The sequence below is a fragment of the Charadrius vociferus genome, unplaced genomic scaffold, assembly GCF_000708025.1.
Source record: "Charadrius vociferus isolate BGI_N301 unplaced genomic scaffold, ASM70802v2 scaffold15, whole genome shotgun sequence".
Taxonomy (NCBI): domain Eukaryota; kingdom Metazoa; phylum Chordata; class Aves; order Charadriiformes; family Charadriidae; genus Charadrius; species Charadrius vociferus.
Window position 1 is genome coordinate 6647723 of NW_009650064.1, and position 12108 is coordinate 6659830.

General features: G+C 39.1%; 1 protein-coding gene across 1 annotated transcript; it reads right to left on the minus strand.

Moving 5' to 3' along the window:
* LOC104292453 (RING finger protein 151-like) lies at window positions 1-7021 on the minus strand. The gene is made up of 6 exons (XM_009891845.1): window positions 6991-7021; window positions 5804-6029; window positions 4481-4620; window positions 2557-2719; window positions 1212-1332; window positions 1-237 (listed from the first exon to the last, which is right to left on the minus strand). The coding sequence occupies exons 2-6, from the start codon at window positions 6007-6009 to the stop codon at window positions 1-3; spliced, it is 867 nt and encodes a 288-aa protein (XP_009890147.1). The 5' UTR covers window positions 6010-6029; window positions 6991-7021.
* Between the last annotated feature and the right edge of the window lie 5087 nt (window positions 7022-12108).

Below are 12108 nucleotides of genomic sequence, written 5' to 3' on the forward strand. Positions count from 1 at the left end.
TTAGATAACTGTAACTTCCCTAGGTTTTCGTTTTACACTCTCTAGTCGTGCTAGAGGGCGGAAATTGGTTGACTTCCTGCTTCCTTCTGTAGTAGTTAATCGACAGTCCTTCTGCAGCCCCCTCAGCAGCTCCATTAATTCCCGTTTTTCCAGCTCTGCCTGCTCCAGCTCTTGACGGTGCTGTCTCTCTGCAGCCATCAGAGAGCGTACATCTGACATCATTCGTGACATCTGACTCTGAAATGCAAATACAAATTTACTGCAAGAAACAAATTCTTTTCTAATGATGGTGGTATGAAGTTGGCCATGCATGTAGGGTGATGGGTTATAAAGAATAAGCAACACTGACAACAATTTTTTGATAGCAGAACAAACGTAAACAATTTGAGACACAATCCAGCATTCACTTACTGAGCTTTTTCCTACAAAGATTCCAATAGAGTTTTCCTAAAAGTGAAAAAAGTTTCTTATAAAGTATAGTGAGAAGCAGTGGATTTATGCAGTTGCTGCTTAAATTTTGTGTTTCAAGACCCCAAACAAAATAAGGTCTTGGTTATGTTCAGATACATTCTTCAAGGATTTAACATCAAATTCAGTAAAAATAAAAACGTAAACTATAAAGCACATCCACTGCTTTGGCCTTTAAAAATCATTATTCTGTGATACAATCAGAACTGCATGAATAAAAAGGTAAGACGGCCTTCCTCATTACTTGATTATGTTTACAGTGCAACGTTCCAACCTTTTGACCACAGCAGAACCATAGTGTAAATACCACTGTCTGCAGTAGGGCTCTGTGTCAGCACGGGATTAAGCCACTTCGGACAGCACTAAGAAATGAGCTGAATATTTAATTACATCCGATTTGTGATGTATGCCCGATGTTTAGACACTGAAAATGAGTTTCGGACTGATCTGCTGACACGTTGTGTACGCACAGAACAATGCAGCCCTGGTACGGGGGTTTCCAGGTTAGCTCCAAATGAATTTGATGTAGATAAAGCACACGAATCCAGCACTCAGCCTGCTTCTCTACAGAGCTGATCAGCCTAGGAAAAGCATTGTGCTAACATCTCTTCTGTTTCCCATACTTAATGTAATTCTCATCTGTATGAGACTGCATTTACAAAATAAGAGATTACTATTGGGAAAAGCAAAAAAATAGACTGTTAGGAGAGGAAAAAAAAAGAAAAGAAAATTATCATATTTACCTTCAGTTCTTCAATTTCATTTTGCAGAATACTCTCTTTTTGGACCATATGCCTTCTCTGTGAATCTAACCTGGACTCCATCTCATGTTTTGCTTCCTCCACTCTGCAGATCATTTCTGACCTAAAAAGTTTATTTCTCCTTGTTAGGTCTTGTAAGCATGGAAAAAAACGATTTTCAAATTCCAGAAAGCCTTCTTGCAGCCAAACAGCCTGATACGATTCCTATCATACTCTACAGGACGCCTCTCTAGAGGCATGATAGTACTATTTATTAATCTAAATAAAACTAGTATAAAAAAGTGCATTGTGGCCAGGGGGCACTAGAGTGATCACAGACAGCCTATATAGGGGACAACTGTATCATATTCCTGAAATAATTCCATAAGCTCAAGATCATGTATTTATGACGTCAAATGATTTCCTGCCTTTTTCTTATAGTATGTGCTTGCTTAGTATTACTAAGCACAGGTAGTCAAGATAAAAAGTGTGAATGCTATACTATTGCTAAACATGTAATCTTGTCACTTTCATGGTGGACACTAAATGACAGTATGCAGTAAATTAGTATAACCTGATCAGTCGTACAGATTCAGAGCCAAAACCTAGCTGTTACTACATTAGCCCTTTGAGTTCAGAAACAAGGTAGCGGAATCCCTTGTGTCTCAATGCATTTAAAACAGATTTGAGCCCGACTTCACAGCAATGTTCAACACCGCAAGACTCAGACAGCGAGTTGAAAGACAGAAACGGGAAGGAGCATGGAAAAAAACAGCCCAACTGGAACACCACGGAAAGGGAAAGCTACAGAAACATATATAAAAGTAAAAAGAGGATGCCGGTAAGAAGAGTCTTATTCATCAATTTTTATTAATCTGCTAGGACTCTAATTAAAATTGAAACTTAGATCCTCAGAGGTTTAGTCTACAGGCTGTAGCTGACAAAATAATATGACATTTTTATCTTCAGAATTTGTAAAAAAAATATTTACTAAACATATAATGTGACTTTGGGTCTGTGTCAGGCCAATGGAAAAATGAAATTGCCAACTTAATTCCAGTTCTTCTCAGGTATTCTGTCATTTTATACAGTCATCTTGCAGTTCAACAGCAAGCAATGGTATTTAAGGATTTATGGTAACTTGGACAAAAAAAATAACAGCAAAAAAATCAAAACAGTGAGAATTTAAAATCTATGTTAACACATAATAATACTCTGGCCCATTAGTATCTAGTAAGTAACAGACTATTTAACACATACCGGAATCCAATGCTAGTATTTGAAGTGCTTTATGCAGTGATTCTAGGCCCAGACTAACACAAAAATCAAAGAAACAGAAGATTTGTACCGAAGTAGTTCTAGCTCGGTTCTTAGCTCTGCTACACAATTATGCTGTGTGTCTTCTGCACTGAGAATGGTGTAACCACAACCGTTGGGGCACTCACGGCTCCGATATTCACACACGGCCAGGTGACCATCTAAGTTGCGTCGTTCAATCTGAACTGTACAACCTGAACAGGGAACAGTAAGGTAAGCCAGTCATTTACAACTAACAAAAGCAGTTTAATTAATTCCAAACAAAAACACTCAAGTAAACAAGCTGCAGTATCTTGAGGTAACCAACTGTCAATCTGTTAAAGCAATGAAAAAAGTGATAAATATGAAATGTGATTGTTATAAAGAGTGTTTTATTACTAGTATGTGTTTTAAAAGTCTTATTAATATATTTATCTATTAACTGGAAATATGGATTAAAAAGTAGGTATTTGCTGTGAAGTCTTCTGCCACTGGTCTGGCATTAAAGCACCTTCAGTAGTGACAACACTGGTGCCAAGCTAAGACTCTAGTGGCTTGCCTGCGCTGTCACCACAGATTGCAATGACTGGAACCGAAAAAGAATGCACATTAGTAAAAAAACCTTATGTATCAAATTTAGAAAAAAGGTCTAAGGACACGTAGTAAAACTGTCGGTGAGATGGAATGTAATCTTGTTTTCCTGAACATCGGCTGGCCCTGTGTATAACATACTAGGCCACATAAAAACCACATTTATTTACGAACATTTAACATCTGATGCAAAAATAGAAACACTTCCACAGAAATTCTAGAATAAAAACTTTACAAGTCTGTAGTGTAAAATGTGCAAAACAAAAAATGAACACTATATATTGCTACATTTAACACTCGAAACTTGGAAGTTCGTAGTCTTCATTTTTAATCTTTGAGTCACTGTTTGATCTAAGATGTACTATAGCTCCTTCCATTTCATTTGAAGATAAAATGGGTGTAGGAAACTGAAACAATGGAGCAATGGAACTTGCCAACAAACCAAACCAGAAAGTTACAAAAGACAGCCCTCTAGAAGGGCTTTACTCATAAATATAATGATTTGTAATTGGAGGTACTCAGAATACACTCTGATGTACTCTTGAGGAAGAGTTCAAGAGGTGTAAGAGCCCTCACACCCCGAACACCAGACATCAGAGATAAGGTGTGAGAACTCTATAAATGCTACTGTTTCTGTAGAAAGTAAAATAGGTAAATCTGAAGCATCTGCAGGAGTCCCTTACTGCTGAAAGAAATTATAACTTCCAGTGGAGCAATTCTAGCACCTTTAACTTGTTATAATTACTTACAATGTCAGACTTGATTATGCTCTTAGCATCATTAATTAGAAATTAACTTTGTCTAGGAACATACGACATTTTGAATAAAACTGACTGAGAAATTTTTAGCAGTATATTTAAAAGAAACTTGCACCTCCTAAGGAAGAAACAAAGAGCTTAACGTGAACACACCAATTCTAACCAGAATTTAGCTTAAAATTCGCATATTCAAGATATGTTTTTGTTAAAACCACAAGACAGAGTGAGCACAGGCACCAGGGAATGGGACATTTTATGAATAAATTGTGAGCCATAAGCATTCTGTAGGTGCTATTACATTGAATCAAATATCAAAATAAACAGTCAAAATTGAAAGATACTCACACCTTGACAGAAAGTAAAACAAACACTTTATTTTCATAAATTTGAAGTCCATCATTCTCATTCATTTTGATTAGCTCTTGGATAAGAAATTGTTGCTAATGATCATGATTGCCATAAATCAGTAAAAATTTTGTTCAAAAAGACTGCTGTAAAAAGTAGATCATGCTAAAGCTCTGAATTTCTCTTTGGAAATAATGGCCATTGTTGCCATTCTGTTGAGAGAAAGATGACAAACACATTTTTCTGAATATAAAGGATTCACTTTCTTTGAATGTTACTCACCGGCATTGGAGCAAGGTATCTGACTGTATTCACACTCCCTTTCATGCCTGTCTATAGACTCCAGAGAACAAACCATTTCACAGCCATACTCTCTGTTTTTGCAATGTAGCTGAAGACGGTTTAAATCATTTTTCATATATCTACATGCAACAAAAAATAATTTGTTCTTTAATCTAGGAACATTATTGAAAAATTTGTATTATCAGCTTTTGGGAAAAGAAAGTAAGATTCTAATCTCCATTAGTAAAAATTGTGAATAATCACTGTTGGGGTTTTTTTTGTTTGTTTGTTTGGTTTTTTTTTTTTTTTTCCAGGATTTGAGTGGCCATATTGGAAAAGAACATGCTCAAAAGAAACAATGTTAATGGAAAATTTAGTCTCCAAAATTAAATGAGCTAATGAAATTTTTATTTTTGAATACACTTTTAACCCTGATCTTTCAGTAGATCAGCAGATATTACCAATAACAAACACAAGGACTACTCATTCATCATTTGTGTTTGTAAATGTGCCAAACCAAACTGACTACAGTGAGTACAGACAAAATAATCCATAAATTAAACTCTAGGGTTCTGCTTACACTATACTTCAATTTTCCACACAGTAAAATCTCATTAGTGACAAAAACACTGGGAGTACTGAAGGAGTTAATTTAACACCTGTGGCTAAAAGTTTTAAACACAATGTAACCATTAATCTGAGCAAGATTAGACAACGCAGGGGTTAAACAGCAAGCAGTGCCTGCTGATGAAACTGTGCTGGCAAGGAATTATGGCAGACACTTGTGAAAACAGCCTGCTTTACATGACAAGGCAGCTCAAGACAGATATTCTGATGGTTAAAGACCTTTTCAAAAAAGGATTTGAAGGTGAGAAGTTTGGTCCATATGTACAGGGATTATTCATTACAAATTCCACTACAGTATTGAGGTACGACTGAAAGGAAAAACAAAAGATATACTGTGTTCAGTGACTGTTGTTGTCAAGAGTTGCTTTGCCTGCTCTCTCTAAAAAAAAGTATGGGAACGTTTTGGTGCTGTAGACGACATTCAGAATAATATCCAGAGAGACATCTAGAATCAGCATTCAAGATATAAAAAGGTGGAGGACAAACTAGGTGTTCTTTCCATTTTGAAATCTTAGTAACTTCAAAGTTAGTTACAATAAATAAAAAATGCTAATGCTTTTGTGCAAGTGATCGGTTTCTGCCATAGGCATATTGGATAAAGACAATTTGAGTGACAGTGAATGACAAGAGATGAAGCTGTGCAAGCAAATTGGAGAAATTAATTTAATTTCAACATACAGCAAGATTATTGTATACCTGTAGAGAGGTCGTAGCAGAGATACATCAATCATTTGCCTGTCTTCAGGGCAGTTGCTGTGATGAACAAGCCATCCATGTATACAAGCAGTACAGAAAGCGTGTTCACAAGGAGCCTGTAATGCATCTTCTAACACATCACGGCAGATGGAGCATAATAGCCCTTCGTTAACGTAGCCAACAAAACGCTCAATATCATAACCCATACTCTCCACACACTTTCAACCTATTAAAACAACACAGAGAAATAAAGCAGCTTTGTCCTGAATCTGTATGGCTAGATCCACAAAAAGGCCTGGAAGCAGTTCCAGAAATACAGAGAACTTAAAGTGAATGAAGAACTTCACAGGTGAGAATGCAAACACTTACACACTTTGGAGACTTTAAGGTTTAAGTGAAAATTTGCAGATTGTACTGCTGGATATCAGAATCCCAATTTTATATCAAGATTTTCTGAATTCTGAAAGCAAAGACTTTAGCAGACAGTTGAGCTGCGCTTGTTCTGAACTCTGTTATTGAACACAGTTCCAGCAGCCACTGTGAAACATATAGTTTCGATTTACTTGAATTCCACCTGAAGCAGCAACATCATAGAAGTTCAAATGCAAATGTTTGCTTTCCATTTTGATGCCTTTTATATAACGTCTAGCAAACTTACAAGCCAGTCTCCTTACAGACAATAGCTGTGCTTTCAGCCAACAGATTTTGTATTTATGAACTGCACATCACTTAGTGTGTTGCTTTCATGCCGAAAAAAAAAGGCTAAGATTCTCTACTCATTGTAGACTTTCATTCCAGACAGAACAGCATGAAATCTCCACATGCCTAGAGAAATACTTAATATTCAGGAAGATAAAGAAGTCAAAACTGCAGCTAATCCTGAAATCATAAGCAGCTACTGTCTTCTCCTACATGGTCTATTTTTATAAAACTGAGCAGCCTTTAAATGGGTTTGGAAGCTTTGTGAAGAACAACTAACAGGCAATCTGCCTTCATCAAAATCCCATCACGAAAAGCCTAGTAGCATTTGGTAAGACTCCACAGAACTCACTTAAAAGAATATGTTTTAGGCTTTGCATTTATCCTGAACATAAAAAATTACTCTTGTAACCCCACTGAGACTTGTAAAAGAGGTTTTCATTAGTTAAGAGGTTTTCTAAATGAAACAGAAAAGGAAGATATCCTACCTTTCTAGATTTTACTACATATATATGTAGTTTGTCCAAATACTCGAGAAAGTTTTCTGATCAGTAAGGCATGTAATCCTTCCTTCCTTCAGTTTCTCTTCACTGCTTTATTATGCCTATGAGAAAAATTAGAAAGAAAAAGGCTCAGTAGTGTTTCCTAAGTTACCGAGTTCTATGTCTAACCAGTCAGCTGCTGAATAGATGCTGTCCTAACAGCCCATTAAAATAAAGCCTTCCAAAGCAAGCCACTGTAAACCCTACAATTTGAAACAAGGGATCTGACTAGATTAAGGGGGTAGGGGGGGAATCATCAGTCTCTCTTTCAGTTATTACTGACGCAGATACTTATCACAAAACTAAACACCCTGCTGCCATTTAATTTTGAAGCCTTACAGTTTTGTTTGTAAGACTGAAGAAAACAGAATTCAATATCATTGAAAAGTAGCAACTGAAATCTGATAAAATTATATTCCTTAAAAAGTTGAGTTTCTTATCTAACCTGGTTTTATCCAGGCATGATATGCAGTTCATTTTTAAAACAAAACCATCACAGTCAAGTTCACTGTATCGACAAATAACATTGCTCTGATGTGTAACATAACTAAGGTTGCTCACTTAAAGCAAAAAATGAAAAAAAGATGTCATCCCTTAAATCCCTTAAGTTGATACCTAGCAATTGCAATACGACATTCAAAGAGAATCTCAATCTGAACTAGAACTGTGTAAGAACAAGGTTCTCTTAAGGACTAATGTCAAACTTTGCTTTAAAGGGGAAAAAAGAACTTTGCAATTCCTCTTCATGAATACAATATAAATCTGGAATTTAGAAGATCTTACGTATCTGAGCATCAAAGCCTATCTTTACTGATTATCACAGAATGGTCAGGGTTGGAAGGGACCTCTAGAGATTACCTAGTCCAACCCCCCTGCCATCACAGGGTCACCTACAGCAGGTTGCACAGGACAGCGGCCAGGAGGGTTTGGAATGTCTCCAGAGTGGGAGACTCCACCACCTCTCTGGGCAGTCTGTGCCAGTGCTCTGCCACCCTCAAAGTCAAGTCCCTCCTCATGTTTAGATGGAAATTCCTATGCTCAAGTTTGTGCCCGTTACCTCTTGTTCTGTCACTGGGCACCACTGAAAAAAAATTGTTGCCATCTATCTGACACCCTCCCTTTAAGTATTTATAAGTATTGATAAGATACCCCCTCAGTCTTCTTTTTTCTTGACTGAAAAAAAACAAGTCCTTCAGCCTTTCCTCATAAGAAAGATGCTCCAATCCCCTAATCATCTTTGTAGCCCTTTGCTGGACCCTCTCCAGCAGTTCCCTGTCCTTCTTAAACCGGGGAGCCCAAATGCAGTACCCCGCACTTGCTGTTGTTGAATTTCATTAGGTTCCTCCCTGCACAACTCTCTAGCCTGTCCATGTCTACTATGAAAGGTGCTTGTGTGAAAAGGGTATTTGCTAAGATTAAAGTTAATAAAACCTGTAATGAAAGCATACGTAACACAAGCAAGCATATTACCCAAAACACACCAATTACCCAGTTTCCGTTGTGTTTTGTTTCTACTGGCATGTTTATCGCACAGCCAACACCACGGCCTGCAGAGATGCTTGAGCTAGCTTTAGATTAGCTTGGACACCTACTAGCCCGGTGACCTAGTGACAGCGTTGCCACCGCAGCAGGGAGTGCAATCCACACAGACTCCTGAGAAGGTCCCAGGCAAATTTCACAGACTGCATTTAGCTCTGTGCTTCTGTGGCTACATTGTCATTGACAACACAGAGAAACTACATTTACAGATATCTGGGATATGCTATTGCTTTGGCCACAGCATGGGCAGTGTATGTCTTAAAAAGAGTCTGCTCAAGAAAATATCGTATTATGAAGATGATAAACAATTCTTTTTACACTGTTGTTTTGACAGGTCTTCTGCAAAGACAGGTAATTCAGGACTTTGCTAGTTCAGCGTGAACAAAATGAGCGTGATGCTTGCACAAAGCTGTAAGTACAGCAAGGACCACAACGGAAAGTTTAAAAAGTGGAAAACAATGCTAATGATCAGTAGCAGAACATGAAGTTAAGTACTAGTTCCCAATACTGAAGAAAGCATTGAAACATATAGTATGTTTATGCTGGAGGACTGTTAAACAGCATATATACATTCTATAATTTCAACTGTGAGCCTAGAATTTTGATTTGGCTTGGGTCCCAGAGGGTTTAGCTTTTAGAAAACTTTCAAAGAGATGTAAGATACATCAACAAAACTGTGAGTATTTTTGCTGTCCTAGGGTTTCTGCTCTACTGGAATTGTGGATGCTGTACGCTACATTTTGCGCACACCTTGCTGACCCTTGAGCACCAAGTCTTCAAGACACTCTTTGGCATATTTTAGCAAGTTTGAAGTCTATCAGAAGGCAGAAAAGTGTATTTTTATCAAGTGGGAAACAAAAATTTTATTTGTACTTGACAGAAAAATGAAGCACAACAAATATATATGTGTGTGTATATATAAAGCCCCAATCAAAACCAGAGTTCAAATGGAGTGTGGATGGGAGCTCTGAGACAAAAAATGCAATCAAGGGGGTTTCTGATGAGAACTTCAGTATGTTTTCAAGACTGATGTTGGAGAAGCATCATCCCACACAGTGCCAGAATCCTTGTGGCTTTGAGTCTAAGACCTACGACAACAGCTCTCACTGAAGTCCCAGATCTCTTCCAGTACAAATTTCCTGACCCAAAGAACCAAAGACATTTTATCTTCTGCCAACTTCAGGAGATGCACTTTAGTCAACAGATAAGCAGAGGGAAGGCATCAGATGAATGCCATGCACTCTAGCAGTACAGATCACTTTACTCGGTACTTCCATCACAAAACAACATCATTTTCAACTTCTGCTCTTCCCCAGAAACTTCTCTCTTCTCATCTTGGCCTCAAAACTGCTTCTTCTATTTCTATTACAATCCACCAATTGTCACACCCATTTTTGTTTGCACCTAGAAACTACATTATTTATCACTGCCTTCCCACATTCCACTAATGCTTCCAAACCCTGCCTTGTCTTTGATTTCTCTGGTCTAGAATTTTGCCCATCATCTGGCCATTACCAGCAACACTGTTCAGGAGGATATCTGGAATTTGAGGGTGCCAAATCGGGAACGCAGAAACCCCACAAACTATTCCATGCTATTTGCTTTCCATTGTTTCACATATATTTTATTTCTCCCCATAGTTTTTGACGAGCAAAAATCTCCTCCGGATTTCATTGATATTAAGTAATTTTTTTAGTAGCTGCCATCCCATGTTGTTTGCCAGGCAGATGCACACCTAAACCCAGCCTTGAGCTACAGCCTGCAATGCCTTCAAACAGAAATTTTGTGTGGATGTAATAGCAGGGAGAATACAGATCGGATGTAGTTCTCAATAATATAATCGCATGGCTTGCTAAATGTCTGGCACTAATCAAAGCTATTCCATTGTAAAAATCAGGACACTGAGATCAGATTAGTAACTTGCATTTTTTCCATCTACAGTAGTTTCTGATTTCTAAAAACTGTTTATTTTCCACGTGATGAAACAAAGCATGACTGTTTGAAGGGCTGGAGGTGAATCATGACAGAATTACAGATGTGCATCGCTAATATAAAATTTTCAGAAGTGCCATGGGGCTGGAAGATCAAACAATCTATGCAGGGCTCAGAGATGAGGTGACATTAAAACATGATATTGCTTCAGCTTCTGTTTTCACAAAGATAGACTGTGCTTTGAATCCTGCTATACAGAAGTGGTTTTAGGGTATTTTATGCCACTCTGCCACAGTCACTGTAAGCCACTTCAAGCCAGCATCAATGCTCAAAGATGCAGATTCAACCTTTCAACTGTGACAGTACAAGCTGTTTCTACAGCCACTTGATGTATCATACTGGGTTACTGACCTGTTTTAAGACTGAACTGAGTGGAAAAAAAAAAGGTTTTAACTTTGACAGTTGTCCTAAAGTAGTCTAAGCCAATCAATCCACTAATTAATGTCCCTCTAGTTTCCCCTCTACTTCCTCCCTTGAATCAGTTAGAACATTTAATCCGGTCCCTTCCTAAACTTGCTCAGACAGTTAACCATACAGACAACTACTCACTGATTTGCTAGGCTAGATATTCTTGTAGATGGCTCAGCAAAAGCTTCAGTGACTGTGGAAGTGGGGCAAGACAGGGGATAAGCAGCCACAGCCACGGCAGAAAGGAAAGAAAGCAGTGATGCCTACGGTTAAGGCTGCTACAGAGCTACTGCCTCAGCTCACCTCCCCAAACTGGTACATTGTGGAGTCTCACAAACATTCGTGTAAAAGAAAGAGAACAGAAGAGTAGAAGAATGACTGGATAGCAATACCAGCTTCCACTGATGTAAAAAACTGACTTAATCAACAAAATCTTCTATAATAACCAATACGAGATATACAAGTAATTTAAGGCCTATGTCTCTACCAGGAACTACCTAAGAAACTAGAACTACTTAGAGCATTTTCACATAACGCTTCCACTTGCTGTCCCGCTGCAAAACCTGCTCAAAATGCAGCGATACGAGATACGGATCTCCCAGATCAGCTTTTACACTTTGAAGGGCTGGCTGCTGCCGCACAGAGGCAACACCAAGGCCAGAAGAGCTCTCCTCAGAGGCTCTGGTGGGGCAGGGGGCACTTTGCACAGGTAAGAAGGCGGCCTCTGGGTCACGCCTGTGTGGGCTCTTCAGGAATGGCCAACGATCTTGGTCACAGAGAACAAAACCGGCCTGGAAACACTCGCAGCAGCAACATAACGCCAAGCAACCACACCTAAGCGGGCTTAAACAAGTAACACACACTGACCTATATCTCGATGCCCAAAAGGACACAGCTGGCCAAGCCACCACCAGCCCAGCACAGGGGCTGAAGGTGCCAGCACCACGCCTGCGACGGCGAACGACCCCTGACAAACGCTAAAGTCCCCGCACAACGCCTCCCGCCCCACGGCCCAGCTCCCCGCAGCCATCCGCTTCGGTCCCGCTGCCCCCCGCTCAGCACAGCTGCCCACAGCCCGCCCAGGCCCAGGCCCAGGCCCAGGCTCAGGCCCCGGCCCCGGCCCCG